The sequence below is a fragment of the Tenrec ecaudatus genome, chromosome 6 (genome assembly GCF_050624435.1).
Source record: "Tenrec ecaudatus isolate mTenEca1 chromosome 6, mTenEca1.hap1, whole genome shotgun sequence".
NCBI classification, from domain to species: Eukaryota; Metazoa; Chordata; class Mammalia; order Afrosoricida; family Tenrecidae; genus Tenrec; species Tenrec ecaudatus.
This window is the reverse complement of record NC_134535.1, coordinates 116657836-116675689: the sequence shown is the minus strand read 5'-3', so window position 1 is coordinate 116675689 and position 17854 is coordinate 116657836. Positions and strand designations below refer to the sequence as shown.

At 42.8% G+C, this 17854-nt stretch overlaps 1 protein-coding gene across 1 annotated transcript in view; it reads right to left on the bottom strand.

Moving 5' to 3' along the window:
- Window positions 1–17259, bottom strand: part of RERG (RAS like estrogen regulated growth inhibitor) — a 154202-nt gene extending 136943 nt beyond the window's left edge. Inside the window, exons 1-2 of the mRNA XM_075552028.1 lie at window positions 17050–17259; window positions 11202–11384 (exon numbers count right to left, since the gene is read on the bottom strand). Coding sequence (XP_075408143.1) covers window positions 11202–11262 — 61 coding nt within the window. The 5' untranslated portion in view covers window positions 11263–11384; window positions 17050–17259. The remainder of the gene's footprint in view (window positions 1–11201; window positions 11385–17049) is intronic.
- Window positions 17260–17854: the final 595 nt, after the last annotated feature.

Genomic DNA, 17854 nt, shown 5'->3' with positions numbered 1-17854 from the left:
ATATACCTTACCATCATGCTTAATCATGAGAATCATATTATTTGCAAACAGTTTCTACTTTAAAAAAATTACAAGGTTTTAAAATTACAACTTTGCTTTTTACAATGGATAAGTTTTTAGTTTCCAAATTTTATGACAGGTAAGGTTTCCTTTTCTAGGGAGGCATAAGACTGAGTTACATTTTCCTAAGGTCACGGCTCTGTTTAATCCTCATATCTACCTATCCTAAAACACCAACTTAATGTCTGCTCAAGGACTGTAAGAGCTATAATTTTTCATATTCTTATACCTGTCTTATTAAGTTTTTAAAAGATCAAATTAATATTTTGTTTTGTAGACAAATTTTAAAACATGGGTGGGATGAAGTGGTGCTTAAACCTCCATCTTTTCTATCAGTTGAGCAATTTTCTCATTACATCATACCCAAGCAAATAGTTCGATTTATTCGTTTACATAACAATGAAAACACTCATTCTGTAGAAGATGATTCACCAGCTTCCTAATACTTGATCCAAAGCCGCAATAAATGGAATCCTACATGAGAAGGGAACTTCCTTCCAGGTGAGTATGAAGGCTGCTGAGAATCTTCCTTGTGTGGATTGACCATTTACACCCGCTATACCTGAGGGTCCTTGCTGTGTGCGGTGCTGGTCATTTATTGATTACTGAAAATTCTTATTAAACTCATTAGGTTTTACAAGGTTCAGATAGTGAAATCCTAATGATCGTTGAATATTCTAACACGATGCTTATGTTTGAGGAGGATGTGGAAAAGGATAGGGCAATACAAAGTGAAAACATTCAGGAGAAATGTTGCAGAAGTCTTACATGTAGACTTTGCTCTGGCCCCCAAAAGCTGAGTGATCGAGGATATATGTAACATATATATTAAATAAATATATGATTGTATACATATTTTATACATATATTTGTATATACTCATACATATAGACCTATCTCAGAAATATTGTGGATTCAGTTCTAGAGCACCATGATAAAGCTAGTCATAAGAATGTTCTGCTTTCCCAGTACATATAAAAGCCATGTTTACATTATACTTTGATAGGCGTTTATGTGTACAAGAGCATTATGAAGACGTTTGGAATATGGTGAGAATTAACACTCTGTGGCCCGGAAACACGAAGTGAACACATGCTGTTGGGAAAGGGGTGTTAAGAGACCTGCGTGATGCCAGGTTGTCAAGTACAGCTTGGCGAGTGAAGTGCAAACGCGGCGTGTCTGTATATATCCTTGTGGTGGCGTGATTAAGCATTCACCTGCTCACCAAAAGATTTGATTGGCATTAACTCAGTGGCTCTGTGGGAGAAAGACCTTTCAGTCTGCTCCAGTAATATTACTGATAAGAAAACTATGAGGCAGTTCTACTCTGTCCATTGGGGTCACTGAGTCACAGTCAACTTTACTGTACCTAACAACTGTGTATATGTATGTGTATGTGCGTGATTTTTGTATACATGTTTATTCCATGTTGAAACTACCGATTTCAGGTTGCCTTGTCTCTACAAACATAGCTCTTTATTTTTAAGATGGAAGAACTTTATGTTTTCTCTGAAACCACCTTCTATTTTCAAAGGCAGTTGTAGCAGCAGAGATGTGTTTGCACTGGAATTTTGGCTTCAAGGTCAGCGCCACCTTGGAAACTTGGCTGGTTCCCAAACCCATAAACTGGAGGAGAACCAGGAATAAAAAGGGGAATTACAAGGATGACTTAAAATTTTCATCACTCCCTTCCCTCAAAGGTAATCCTTGCCAGTTGCCAAGAAAATAAGTCAGGATCAGATTGGAACTGATGGTGGTGAATATGTAATGACAGGAACACGATTTCCATGAACAAATTAGCCATTAATTAAAAAGAAAGGAAAACTGGATTTGAATAAATATTTTGACAAAAAGAAGCAAGAATAAGCCTATATCCTTTGTCTCTGAAAAGTGGTTCTGTTTTTTTTCCAATATTGGTTTCTCCCTAATTTCCTTTTTTTAAAGAGAAAAGTCTTAACTAAGGTTTGCTTATCATCATCCAGAAAAATATGCCCAACCACTACCAAAGCATACTTCTTTTTTCATTTTATTTTATTTTCCGAAGTTCTCACAAACAGCAACCGGGGAAGGTAAGCAATGACTCATAACCTACTAGAGGTCTGGCTTGTACACATCCATAAATATGAGCTTACCATTTGAAAACACAGGTGGAGATGTAAAATGAAAATAAACTGATCTAAGCTATTTGCCTCATTTTTCTTTCTATCTTTTCATGTAAAGGGAGATTTAAGTACTTTAAAGACGCAGGTTACCATATGTTATGGCAGCAGAAAGGCCCGTTTTCCACTCTTTGAACCCTCCAAGCCAATCTTAATGTCACCGTTCTTCCCATGATCGAATCCTTTAAAAACCAGTGATTCCTCTAACCCCACAAGGGAGCAGGCCTCTTTCAAGTCCAAAACCATGGAAGAAAGGTTTCTGCGCATGCGTGCGTGTGTGAGTGCATGCGCGTGCGCGCGCGCACACACACCTTCACTTGTAGGTGCTCGACAAGGTCTGCACATACCTAACACATTGTCTCTCTTCTTATCTAGACAAAGGTTTAATTTTAGAAAATTAACCATTAGTATTATAGACTCTTGGGAAAATACTGTACAAAACCTTAGAAAATGGATTCGGGCCTTAAACCCAAAATACCAAACTCACTGCCTTCCAGTCAATGCCAACCCATCGCCACCCACCCTCTAGGGCAGAGTAGAATTGGCCCTGTGGGTTGAAAGAAGTTAAAAACTGAGACGCGGGGCTATCAAGAATGCTCACATAGCCAATGCTGTGACTCTGGTCCAGAAGCCTGGGTGCTGTTAGATCAACAGCATAATTTCGATAATGAGTATATCTTTCTGAAGAGTCAATTTCAGACATTGAGGAAAAATATGTTCTGGCTTCATATCAAATGAGGTCTACATTTTATTGACTCAAATTTATTGGTTAATAAAGCCTGTGAAATAAGTATATGATTGTAATGAGATATTTACATATGTCAAATCCTCAGTATCCCTGTCTAATAATAAAAGTACTTTGAAAAGTTCAAAAACACTGCACTACACCATTGGACCTGAACAAAGGGAAGGAGCTGATACATAATACTGAAGTAGAGGAAAAGTGCTGCAACGCAAAAGCTTACTTCTACAGCAAACTAACCTACCATGGTACCTGTGATGCTGCTGTGTTTACTTAATATATGAGATCGCATAAACACAATCTAGCTACAGAGTACAGATGTGCATCAAAGGAGTTTCATGTGCTTATTGGAAAAAACATCACATTTAAAATTAGAATTGCCCCTGTTGCTCACATGAAAATAAGATTAAAAGTAGCTTTAAAATGATAAATGTATATATATATGAATATGTATGTGTGTATGTATGGCTATATATGGGGGTATCTAAAAAACTGGAAAAAGCACCGCTGGGAAAAAAGCTTCGCTGGCTGGAGCTATTAAAGTGCACATTTCCCCTGCTGGGCCAGCACTGAGTAACTCGCTCTGAGCTGGTGCACACGGCAGCCTCACTGTCAAAGGTTCTCTCTGGTCACAGTGAATTTTTTCATGAAAGCCGTTTCACTCAAACCTCATATTCTGTTATGGCCGATTGAAGAAAACAGTGTGTGGCTGTGAAATATTGTTTCCTGCTCAGGAAAAATGCCACGGAACTGTTGTGATGTTGAACACGGCTTACAAGGACAGCACTATGGGAACTCTCAAGTGTACGAGTGGTTTTCTCATTTCAAAAAAGGTGAAATGTCAATTGGTGACAAACCTCATTCTGGATGTCCATCAACTTCCCAAATGGATGAAAATGTCGATAAAATTCAGCGAGTTTTAATGGAAGATTTGGGAAGGAGAAGGGTCACTGGGAAATTTGTCATGCTTTGAAAGAACAGCTCCAAAGTGACTTAGACTTTTTCCCAAGGTCATTACTGGTGATGAAACATGGTGCCATTCTTATGATCCCGAAAGGGAACATCAATCAAGCCAGTGGATGACACTACTGTCACCTCACCCCAAAAAAGCTCAGCAAGTGAAATCAAAGATCAAGATGATGCTCATTTGTTTTTGTTTTGTTGTGATGTGAGACGGATAGTGTATTTGAAGTTCATTCCACCAGGTTAGACTGTGAATCGTGCTTTCTATTTAAAGATTCTGAAAGGATTGCACAACAGCATGCAACAAAAATGGTGTGTTATGGGGCAGATGGGGGAGTGGTGTTGCCACCACAACAATGCCCCTGCTCATGTAACCAGCTCAGTGCACCAGTTTTGGGCAAAAAACAGCATGCCTCTCCTACCCTATGTACCTGACTCACCTGGCCTTGCTCTGTGCAACTTTTTTTGTTTCCAAGAATGCCAAGAGTCATGAAAGGACACTAATTTGATGATGCAGAAGAGGTGAGAAAAAAAAACAAACAAACAACCAAAACCGAGGGAGATGCTTTCAGCCATCCAACCAGATGAGTTTGAAAAATGTTTCCAAGAGTAGAATAGCGGATTTAATAAATGTATTAAGTGTAATGGAGAGTACTTTGAAGGTGATGAGAGGGACATGAGCATGTGGGAGGTAGGGGAGGGGAGGGACTGTTGGCCAACCTAGGGACAAGGGAACAAGGAGTGGTTCAAAACCAGTGGAGAGAGGGGATAGGAGGGCTGGTAGGGAGTGACCAAGGGCAAGGTAACTGAAAAGAATTACTGAAACCAGAATGAAGGCTGAACACGGTAGTGAGACAAGAGGAAAGCATAAGGAAATAGAGGAAAGCAGTAGGAGGTAAAGGGCATACATAGAAGCCTAAATGCAAACATGTACATATGTAAATATATTTATGATTATGGGGAAAATAGACCTATGGGCATATATTTATAGGCTCAGTAGTAGGGTAGCAGGTGGACATTGGGCCTCCTTGCGCACACTCCCTCAATACAATAGCACCTTGCTCAGCTAAACAGTCATTCCATGATACCCACCTTCCCGACTTGTCACTGAAGACAGGCGTGTGCATAAGCAAAAGTGGTGAAGAAAGCTGCTGGTGCCCAGCTATCAAAAAGATATAGTGTCTGGGGTCTTAAAGGCTTGAAGGCAAGCAAGCGGCCATCTAGCTCAGAAGCAACAATGCCCACAGAGAAGAAGCACACAAGCCAAAGTGAATACGAGGTGTTGATGGGATCAGGTAGCAGACACCATCATTGTGTTATCACTTTCCCTACATAAACGCTGAAGACGAATGTGTGCATAAGTAAGTGTGGTGAAGAAGGCTGATGGTGCCCAGCTATTGAGAGATATAGTATCTGGGAACTCAAGGGCTTGAAAGTAAACAAGCGGCCATCTAGCCCAGAGCAACAAAGCCTACATGGAAGCAGCACATCAACATGTGTGATAATGAAGGGCTGATGGGATCAGGTTTCAACCAATAAAGGCAGGGGAAAAAATCATATCACCATGAATGAGGGGATGCGTGATGGGGACCCAATGCCCATCTGTAGACAGCTGGACATGCCTTGCAGATGGGTAGTAGGGAGGAGATGGGTCACTCAGGGTTCAGTGTAGCAACAATGAAACTCAAAACCTTCCTCTAGTTCTTGAAGGCTTCCTTCCCTCAATTATGATCCCAATTCTACCTTGCGGACCTGGTTAGACCAGAGGATGCACAGCGGTGCAGTAGGGATCTGGAAACACAGGGAATCTAGGACGGAATGAATCCCTCAGGACCAGCGGTGAGAGTGGCGACACCAGGAGGGAAGGGGGTATAAAGAGGGGGAACTGATCTCGGGGATCTATGTGTAGCCTCCTCTCTGGGGTATGGGAAGCAGGAAAGTGGGTGAGGGGAGACGCCGGGCAGTGTAAGATAGGATAGAGTAGTAATTTATAAGTTATTAAGGGTTCGTGAGGGAGGGGGGAGAAGGGAGGGCAGGGAAGGGAAAAAAGGAAATTGAGCTGATTCCAGGAACCCAAGTGGAAGGCAATTTTTGAGAATGATGAGGGCAACAAATGTATAAGGGTGCTTTACTCAATTGATGTTTATATGGATTGTGATAAGAGTTGTATGAGTCCCAATAAAATGATTTATTAAATTTTTTTTAATATATAGCTTTGAAAACAGAATCCATTTTTTTGAGGAGTACTCCCACATAGCTTGAGAAGGAAGGGAAGAAATGCTGGTAAGAAAAGAATAAGAAAGAAGAAGAAAATATAAATCATTTTTCTTTGTGCCAAGGGGAAAAACAGAACAAAACACTTGTTTATTTGGGTCTGGCACCCAATTTATAGTTTAGCAATCTGAGTGAACTTAAGCCTTCATGGATGAGTTAATCAATTTGCTTGCAAATTAGAGGATAGAATTACTCAATTAACTTTGAGACTAGTCCATTCCAGACAATATATTTAGCTATGACACACGGCATCTCAATTCTAAAAGGAAAAATGTCAACTCTGAAGCTAAAGTTAACATTTCAGGAGACACTTTTCCATTAGCCCTTCCCACACTTGCTACAAATTTGAAGAATATGAATCCAGGAAGCATTTATTTATCCTAAATAAATACGGTGTACATTCTAGACTTATTGGCAGATCTCATTGCTTTAATTACTTGGCGCCTGTCAAAATAGAGGCTGATGCACACAGGAAGGAAGCCCAGTCCCTCCACACAACATTTACCCAGTGCAGGTAAATGTTTACCCTGCAGGGTGGAAGTAGAGGACAAGGGCTGGGAAAAGGCAGGAGCCCGGTCTCTGCAGCTCACACATGGTCAGAAGGGCACCTCTAAGCTAGTCAGCTCCCTTGTTGACAGAACTGTGAGGTGAAACTAGACAGAAGGAAGAGCTCATCAAAAAACACCAGACCATGGAAATGTAAATGCTTCTCACTCTCCCCCTTCTACACACACACACACACACACACACACACACACACACACGTACACACACGCACGCGCACACACACAATGGCATATTCTTTGCACACAATTTTCTCAGTGCTCCTTAGTAATTAATTGGTACAATATTCAATTTTGGCTGTGCTGACATTCCTAGTGTCAATCTGACAACGCAAACAGGTCGGTTAATGTTAAATTCTGTTTTTACCATATGAAATCTCTCTATTACTTTGGGTTATGAAGCCCCCCCACACAGAAATCACTTTTTCAAATATAAAGGTACGAACTTATGGAAAACACATACATATTTCTGGCTTTCCCCCTAAGATTGATTATAAGTCATAAGAGTATTATTATAATCACAAGTGATCAATTGGCATTAAAACAGACTGAATGAAAGAGTGAGTGAGAGAGAAGAGAGACATCTAAAGGTTTTGCCTTGTAAGCTTTTAAGCTTTTATTGAGAACAAAAATGTTCAATTGAATGTAAACATATCTTTGATTGCGTGCTATCACTAGATAATTTACACATTAGCATAAGCATGCTTCAAAATAGTATGATAATGTAAATTAATATTTAGACACTATGTACCACATTCTGTTGTTCTAAGCAACTTTCATGTGAGAACTCATTATGTTTGAGACAAACACTGTTCTATCCGGTTGAATGGTTGGGGAAACTGAGAAGGTGAATAACTTGTCAAGGTTAGCAAGTGAAGGGTAAGCCTGGAGTTAAGACAGTTTAGCCCCAGAGCTCTTGCTCTGGCCCCTAGCCTTACTATTCTCTAGTTAGCAAATGGATAATACAATCGGATTGACCCCAAACACCAAGATGTGACCGTCTGCCTTTGTAAAGACCACAGCTTCAGAGCTCCGGGCAGCAGTTTTACTCTATTCGTCCAGGTTCACTCTGATGGGAATTGGCTCAACAGAAATGACATGGGCTGGGATGGCCCCAACATTCCAATTTGGTATTGAGGGTAGAAAACAGGAGAGGGCTTCTCTGTTTTTCATCAGGTCTCTTGGAGGCCTAGGAAAAATCCACACAGGTCCAGGCCACATCAGAGACATTCAGCTTCCTCCCTTCCAAGGTCTCCAGCTGACCCTGTTATGGGTGCTTCTCTAGCTGGGTGCTTGCAGAGAAATTAGAAGTTAGAATTTAGTCCTTCAAAATACCGTTCAGATGAGAACTCCCTTTGGGCTCCTGGGAAATTCAACGTCATTCTTGGGACTGACATTGGAGAGGGTGGGGGGGTGGGGGTGGAGGGATTTGCATAAGTGAGCTACAGTTCAGTTCCAGAGAGTAAAATTTCTTGCAGAGGTAAATAAAAAGCTATCCATAAGGCTGATATAGTCTGGATGATAGAAAAATGAATAAATAAGCGGCACAGAGACAGGGTGTGCTCATATTAATAAAACAGCTACAGAAGCATGAATTCAATATTGCGACCGTCTGCTTTCAGTGTTGACAGATAGGAAGTAGCTGATGTTATTTTCACTGAACCATGGGAAAAGATCTCAAATTTGTCTCCCATGCATCAGCCAAACCAGTACTTTATAACCATGATGTGTGGTCACACGGTTTCAGGAAAACAGTCTAATGCTGAACTAGACCAACACTGTGTACAGAGGGCAGATAAAAAAAACCAATTGTTTAAAAGCATGTAGTCAATCACTGTAAGTCTAACCTAAATAAAAATAAACACAAATAGTGAAATGTAATAAGGAAGCTTCAAGAACTTTGTGGAAATATTCCTCTCGTGCTTAATTACATTTTTCCATGAACTTTTTCGAAATCCTCTGGTATAAGGTAGATAGAGCAATCTGTCCATTCAAGAACTATATACGGTTTTCGAGCTGCAAAGGGTGTTTTAATGAGTTCAACCTCTGTGTTTTCTATGCAATAGAGTTTAGGTCAGGAGAATTTGCTTTTGTGTGCTGATGCCAGCCCCAGCGCTAGGTGTGGGGATCGCTCAGGGAGAGCGTGCTGAGCTAGAACATGTGTTTTTGAGAGATGAGTTGGGGAAGTGCAGGCCAGGCATGGTGGTAAGGGATGTTGGAAAGGTATTGAGAGAATATCAAGACGTGTGCTGTCACAAGACCGAGGTAGGCAAGAATTAGTAAGTGGTTACCTGGACCCAATGGTAAAGAGAAGCCTAAGAAGATAAGAACTGGAAAATCTTCATCAGCGTGATATTTGTTGACTGGTGGCAACTTTAGCAAACGCTGCTTCGGTAGCACTATGGCAAAGGCAGGGCAGCATGTTTTAAGCAATGGATAGAAGGTAAGAATGCTGACTGCCACGGACAGAAACCACTGACAATAAGTTCAAGGCAAACAAAAATGGGATCCGGATGTGTAGACAAAGAAACGCTGCAGGGGAAGCAGTAAAGAATGAGATGAATCCCTACACGATGGAAACCCTTTTAGAGCAGGTGAAAGAAAGGATGGCTAAGCTCAGCCACATGGATCAGCCTCGGATCAGAGGAAGGGCACGCGTCGCTCTGAGGTTTTGCAGATGGGAGAGAAATATTTATTTTTATGGCTAAGTAGTTCTCCCAGGATAATTTTTATTTTCACTTCTTTTATCCACATAGAGCTTTCTATGGTGAATGATCTAAGGCTATAAAATCCTCTTCCCTTATGGGATATGCTACATTTTGAATGAAGGAATAAAAAGCAGCCAGCGCCAGGCCTCGACCTTTCACTCCTGCAGGCCTTGGACCAGCTAGTGCTGGCAGCACGGCCCTTCCCACACACTCCCTTCCCTTCACCCTCCACAAAGCGAGCCCTTTCCTCACTCTCCAGGTCCTCCCACCAGTTTCAGAAAGTGGGTTCTCACGCCATCAGGAAACAGTGAGGATATTAACGGGGAGGAGTCTAACTATCTGCAGTCATGTGAAGGCTGGCAGTTGCTCAGCTTTGCCAACTATCTATTTTCTTTGCTTGGTTTCTGCCAGAGGCAAGAGCAAGCAGCAAGTTGAAGAAAATGATGCTAGCAGAAAAGAGCCTTCTTAAAAGAATTCAAAGAGGAAAGTGTGTGTGTGTGTGTGTGTGTGTGTGTGTGTAAGACAGAGAGAGAGAGAGAGAGAAGAAGAAGAAGAAGAAGAAGAAGAAGAAGAAGAAGAAGAAGAAGAAGAAGAAGAAGAAGAAGAAGAAGAAGAAGAAGAAAAAGAAGAAGAAGAAGAAGAAGCAGAAGAGGAGGAGGAGGAGGAGGAGGAGGAGGAGGGAAGGGGAGGGGAGGGGAGAGGAGAGGAGAGGAGAGACTGAGCTAAGAATGACTACTCCAGAAAGCCTGGTTAGAAAAAAAGGTAGATCACAGAATTAAAAGGTACTATGTCTATTTGTCTAGGATCGTTCCATTTATTCACAACTAGGGCTTCCCTTAGGCAAACCCTCCTGTTAGATACCAGCGAGAGCTTTCCTGAGGACTAAAAGCGCTGTGTGCAAACCAAAGGCTGCTCGTTCCTGCAGTGAGAGGTGGAGGCAATGTCCTCTGAAGGCCTCTTGACTTTTCAGCAACATCTGCACTCGCAGTCGCAGTCCTTACTCATTAAGACCTAAGATATATTTTTCTAATTGGATCAGACATAGTTTCAATTGGATCATTTCACCTTTAATCTGAAATGTCTACAAGCCTTTTACCCAGGGGAATAAAAAAGCCAGAATTGGGTCACTTAAATTCATGCTAGAGGCACTGGCAGTGGCGATCTTGCTTGAAGTCACGGACTCCTACGTTTTCACCAGTCCTTCACACATTCAGAAGTGTCAGATAATAATGCTCTCTGCCCGTGGAAAGATGTATTCATTACCCAAGCCTTTAGCAGGCACTCAACATATATGTTTGTTTGTTTTAATTTTCATACTCTGATTTCTTTGGAGGTTTAATATCTTTCCTCAAAAGAGCAAGTCCTGTGACGTAAGCACTGAATTGTGTGAACAAGAAAAAGGAGGACAGAAGAGTTGGTTATTTGAAATAAAATTTCTCTACAAAAAGAAAGGGATTTGGGGAGCTGATACCAAGGACTCAAGTAGAAAATGTTTTGGAAATGATGGTGGTAACTTATGTACAAATATGCTGCATACAACTGATGTATGGAAAGTTATAAGAGCTGTAAAAGCCCCCAATACAATGATTTTTTAAAGGGGGGGGGATTTCATCCACAAGAGTATTACATGAGGATCAGAGAAGTCCCCACCACTCCAGCACAGCCAGTGCCACAAGGCAGTAGAAGGAAACACACAAAAATGGTCGCAATTAGAATAGCAACAACGTCTTACCTGACTTGCCCACTCCTGCTCTCCCAAATATTGCCAGTTTGACCTCAGCACATTTAGCCATGATGCGCGTTGACAGACAATTCACTGTTGTTCAAACTGGAAACTGAGGAAATCTTTGTGGTTCTGGCCTTTGGTTTCACCATAGCATTGCAGATCTTTGCAATTTTAGAAGAGTCCACAGCCCTAAACAAAAGATATTGGGGAATTCGTCAATGACTGAAGAAAGGCCTCAGTATTAATTATCCACTCTCTGCCAGCCCTGATACTGTAGTAGTGACTCATTGGACTGGAATCCACATGGCCGGAAGTTCGAAACCACCAACAGCTACACGGGAGGAAAGCTGGACTTTCTATTAGCAGAAACCGTCTCAATCTCAGAAATCCACAGGGAGTCGCTATGAATCAGCATTGACTTGATAGCAGCGAGTTTAGTTCTTTTTAATCTGCTGGCCGCCATTCACTTTATCAATATTTTCTTATTTGGTCTTTACCACTATCCCCTTTAAGTTAGTTTACTGTAATCTAAACAACTCAACCAATAAAACTCAGAGCCAGTCTTTAAATTTAAGTCTGCTTGGTTCCAGAACGTGTGTTTTTCACTAGGCAAAATATCATTTTTTGGAAAACACTTCCTTAAAGAATTTGTTTCTGAAGGATTGTTTCTTGGAAATAATTGATAACAAATGTTTGAAGTATGTGAATACATCCATTTACCATTTGGCTGTAAACATTCAACATATAAACACTCATGAAGAGGAAATGGCCTATCCAATATACAGTCGCATTAGCCAAACCCAGAGTAACAAAATGTCATTGTACATTTCAAGGTTAAATTTTTCCCCACTTTATACTAGAGCATATGATCAGCCCCTTCCCCCACCAAGCTTCCCCCACCAGAAAACAAAATAACAACAACAAAACAGATGCACAAGTTCCAGAAATTGAAAGACAAGAGTCAGAGTATAGTTTTATATCTTGTGAGACAGACATAATGTCCTGTATATACAAAAAGTTCCCAAAAGATAAATGTCACACTCCTTTTAAAAAAAAATCATTTTAGTAAGGGCTCATACAATTCTTATCACAATCCATACATACATCAATTGTGTACAGCACATTTGTACATTCATTGCCCTCATCATTCTCAAAATCAAAATATTTGCTCTCCACCTAAGCCCCTTACATCAGCTCCTCATTTTCCCCCTCCCCTCCCCACTTACCCCTCCTTCATGAACCCTTGATAATTTATAAATTATTATTTTGTCATATCTTGCCGTCTGACGTCTCCCTTCACCCACTTTTCTGTTGTCCGTCCCCCAGGGAGGAAGTCACATGTACATCCTTGTAATCAGTTCCCCCTTTCCAACCCACCCTCCCTCTACACTCCCAGTATTGCCACTCTCAGCACTGGTCCTGAAGGTATCATCCACCCTGGATTCCCTGTGTGTCCAGTTCCTATCTGTACCAGTTTGCTAGGGAGACTTGCAAGGGAGAATTCGGAAAATGAAAGTGTGTGTGTGTGTGTGTGTGTGTGTGTGTGTGTCAGGGTGGGTGTAGGAAGCATTTAGGAACTAGAGGAAAGTTGTATTTTTCATCGTTGCTACATCACACCCTGACTAGTTCGTCTCCTCTCCGAGACCCCTCTGCAAGGAGATCTCCAGTGGTCTACAAATAAATGGGTTTTGGGTCTTCATTCCGCACTCCCCCCTCATTCACTATGGTAAAATTTTTTGTTCTGATGATGCCTAATACCTGATCCCTTTGACACCTCGTGATCACACAAGCTGGTGTGCTTCCTCCATGTGGGCTTTGATGGTCGCTTGTTTACCTTCAAGCCTTTAAGACCCCAGACGCTATATCTTTGGATAGCCGGACACCATCAGCTTTCTTTGCCTCATTTGCTTATACACCCATTTGTCTTCAGTGATCGTATCAATGAGGTGAGCACACAGTGATATGATTTTTCTTTCTTTGATGCCTGATAACTGATCCCTTCAGCACCTCGTTATCACACAGGCTGGTGTGCTTCTTCCATGTGGGCTTTGTTGCTTCTGAGCTAGATGGCCACTTGTTTACCATCACACTCCTTTTTTACAGCATCTTACCAACACTTGGGGCATGACATTGTCACAAAATCATCAGGACCAAATGAGCACTGGTAAGCACATGGTTAAATGCTTGATGCGGGGCCAGGAGGTTGATGTTAGACCCCCCAGGCCCTCTGTGGGAGAAAAATGTACCAATCTGCTTTCATAAGGATCACAGCCTTGGAAAACCTAAGGGCAGTTCAAGTGTCCTATAGAGTCACTGTGAGTTATGGCTTGCTTCAATTTGGGTAATGAGGACTTGTTACCATCCAGCCAATTCTGACTCATGGCGACTTCACATTTATGTCAGAAGTGTGCTCCTTGGGGTTTTCAGATGGTTGATATTTTTGGAAGCTTCACAAGACCTTTCTTCTGAGGGAGGTGCCTCTATATCACTTGACCCTCCAATTTAACAGTTAGCAACCGAGTGCTTCACTCTTGGCACCACCCAGGGCTCTTTATAGAAATGTAAGCACCTTTTATATAGGTGGGTATGATGCGAGTAACACCTAGGGTCTTTGTATTCTGGAAACGTCAAGTCGGAAAGAATCTTGAGGTGAATTAAAGCATCCTCCAGGCACCACGGGGTTTTTTTGTTTTGTTTTGTTTTTTTTACAATTGTATGGTTGTCCTGTGTCTTACTGCCCATTTGCCTACATGAGGTTGGTTACCTCTGGAGGCTGTTATATTTCTGGCCAGTCACTTCTGATTAGAACTCTCATCCTTCAATCGAAGGAGCCTGGGAGGCATAGTGGGTTATGAGTAGGATTACTAACTGCAAGGTCAGCAGTTTGAAACTAGCAGCTGTTTTGCAGGAGGAAGATGAGGCTTTCTATTCCCATGAAGAGCTATAGTCTCACAAACCTATCAGGGCAGTGGGCAGTTCTACCTTGTCCTATGGTTTCTTATGGCTCGGAATTGATCCATGACAATGAGTTTGGTTTTCTTCATTTGAGCTCTAATCTGTTTCCCCTGACTTCTACTTATCTGTCCTGTTTTATTTTATGAAATCATGCAGAAAGAGGACACCCCCTTCCCCCTCCTCCTCCACCTCTTACTCCTCCCCCCCTTCCCCTTCCTAGTCTTTCACTGAAGACTCAGCAGGTACTAGGACCTTTTGTATCATCATCTCAGGCCTTCATGGGGTGTCTTCATAGGGTGTCTTCATGGGGGTGTCCATGGGGTGTCTTCATGGGGTGTCCCTTCTGATTTGGGGTTGTCTGACCCTTGTATTCCCTTCTCACTGTACCTGGTCTGCTCTGGCATGTGCCACTTCATTCTCTCCTAAAAAGTGGCACCAAGAAGCACACAGAACTCAAAAGGTGACCTGACAAGTTGACATAGTACATGTCCACCGAGATGGGCTCCTCATCATTTATCTGGATACTGTAGGGTCTTTGGGTGACAACAGCACCCTACAGATGAGTGGCTCGGCCCCAGGCAGGGGCTCCGGCACAGAGAGGCTTCCATAAAGGTCACAACCAAGGAAAACATCTGGAGTTTGAAACCAACCGAAAAGAAACAAGTTCAGTCTGTTTGTTTTTCGTTATCGGGATATCGTCGATAAAGCATATGCAAGCACTCATAGTGAGGCTCAGATCTTTTACATAAATTGCAGGACCCTCCATTCCAAGTTTCTGTGCAACTGATGTTTTAAACCTAAACGCAGGGCTTGGCTTTGATCGTTGTTAAAGTTAATCGCACCAGGTGTTTTTTTTTTTCCAGTCTGTAAAGATAGCTTTTAAACACACATCTGTAGTGTGCTTAGTGTTTCTTGTAGCTATTCTATGCACATTTCAAAACATGTTTCTCAAAACAATCAGAGAAGAAAAAATGAAAATGTTGCAGGAAAAGTATGTCTGTGGAGCTGTTGGCATGTCATTGTTTCCTTCGTTATACATGTAAGCTGCCAGGCTGTCCCTATGTGCTGCTTTCCAACATGCTTCTTCTGAAGGATGAAAAGAGCAACATGGACATTAGCTTTTGTTTACTTCATCCCCAATAATGAAACATCTTCTCGGTTCATTAATCACACAAAACCCAGAAGCTTTAACATCTGCAATTTGTCCAGTTCCATAATTTTGGCTACACATAAAAGGATTTCCTTTTTTGTCATTTTATACACATTCATTAAGAAAAGGCCCCTCGTTTAAGAATCAATGTTTCATCACAGAAGTAGCACTGTAGCACAAAACATCAAATTCTATTAATAATATAATTTCTAATGGCAAGTATTTCTTCGAAACACAGCATTCAAGGGCTTTCTGCTTGTATAAATAAATAATTATTTGCTATATTGTGAAAAAAGGCACATATATGTGTATGTACCTATATATCCGTGTATATATAATCTAAGTTAACATGTTTGATTTTGGTTCTATGAAAGTTACCATCAAAGTATTTAAAAAAACATTTAAGACGAATGTTTCAGTAACTTCCTAAGAGCCTCAGTGACAGTGGAATTTCACATAAGAAAGAGAAGTTGCGTGTGTTTGTTTTTCATTTACAGCCTCATAAAGTTGCAGCTGGTTACTGTCACCCTTATGTTCAGAAAAATTACTTAAAGTCACTCAAAGACACAAAGTCAACATGCATCTTACTTCTCATATGAAAATGTGAAACATTCCATCTGCAGAAGATAGAAAACAAAGAGAAATGTATCCATTGTTGCAGGTGACCAGTTGTGAAGTTTCTGGTGTTTAGAATAGCGCAGTCTAAGACCTTCCATAACATGGATCTAAGAAAAGCCATTAGTTCTAACGTTGTGCAGAAAGACTCTGCCTGGGTCTGGAAGTTGCCATTCACTTTTTATGTGGATTACGCCTTATTAGGACAAAAAAACCCTCTGAATTCCTTTCACTCCTAAAGCTAAAGGCACATCTACATATGAAGGAGATTTTAAAAAAAGATGCAATGGATTTGTTTTTTTCACCCTAAACATAAAATTAACTAAAGGGAAGCTTACAGAAAAGTAAGGAATGAAGCCATCTTCCAAATCCTGGCATCATTAATTCATTCGACAGCTAGTGAGTCATCTTACAATTTATAATGCACTGTTTAGCATATTAAATGAGAGGGGCTACTTTCCAGGGGGTTATAATCCATTAGACCTGCAACATTTAGATTACTAATAACCTTTCCATTATTGTTATTTAAAGAGTGTTTCATGCATAAGAAATCATTCCCAAGACCATATACTTTATCAAGGTCCATGCTCTGTGCGCTCTCTGGGGATTGGGGGAAGCATGCATCTTCATTAGGTATTAGATTTTCTAACTTCTCTCTCATCAAAATCAGAGGCCACTGTTTAGAGAACCTAGTCAGGTCATGGGAAGGAGACTCTTTGGGGACTGCACCTTCTGTAGCGCTGACACCAAGTTTTCCTGGTCGCATTGCTAGGAATTCCTCCCTCATCTCAGGACAGGGCAGCTTCTCCAGGCTACCGATGAAGTGAACCTAGGAGCCCTCTGGCCAGCTTGTTCCGAACGCAACAGGTAGCCTGAGATGAAAAGCAAACAAGGCTTTGTGGACGGCTGGACACCGGCTCCCCATCTCTTGGGAGTCAGTGAAGCCCAAGTGACAAAAACCTGCATTCTCAGCGCAGGGAGGGCCCGTCCAGCCCAGGGCGCTGGCCTCTCGCCATGGAGAACCCCCCAGAGCGCACCCAGTGATCAGCAGTCCAGCCCCAGAGGCCCAGCGGCTCCGACGCCTGGCAGGCACCCGTCCGCAAAGCGCCACCTGAGCACGTGCGCGCCGCTCACCTGTTCGCCGTTGCCGGTGGCCCGGGAGAGCCGCGGGCCGCGGCAAGTTGGGGGCCGAGCCGGGGAGTCCGTGCGCCGCTGGCAGCCCGCTCGGCACGGCGCGTTCCCGAGTCGCGGAGCTGCGGGGGGAAAGCACGGCCGCCGCAGCGCGAGCAGCCGCAGCCGCAGCCGGAGCAGCCGCGAGTCCCGGGCGCGCCTCCCGCGCTCCGACTAGCGGCCGAGGGACTGCGGCACGAGCCGAGCGGCGCCGCGGGGCGGAGGGGCGGAGGGGCGGCGCGCGGGCGCCCCCTGCCAGCTCCGCGGGGTGAGCGCGCAGTCCTCTCCCCCACCCCACCCCTAGCTCCCCCCCCACCCCATCCCAGCCCCCAGGCTGCACAGCCATCAAGCTCCCCTTTTCTCTTCTTCCGCGCTCCCTCGGGGCCTCAAAGTTCTCGCCCATGGACCGCTCTCCTTGGGTCAATCCTTGCTGGCCACTGCACTGCTGGGTCGTGTTTTCTGTCCCTTGATCTTCAAAGTAGCCCCAAGGGGGTACGTTGACTTCCCACCATGCCTCCCTCAAGGACATGGTATGCTGAAATGATGAACAGGTCCCTGGCCAGTCAAGGTTCAAAGGGAACCCGGGGCCAGATTGGCAGCTGAGAGATGCTGGGAGACACTGAAAGGTTTGGCCTCCATCGCAATCCATAGTGGCTTATTGGAGAAAGTGCTGAAAACTTCATGATTCTCCCGCAAGGCTGCTACCATGGCCCGACACTGGACTGGGCGTCATCCTCCATCACCAGGCAAACCTATCAGAGACGGTTCA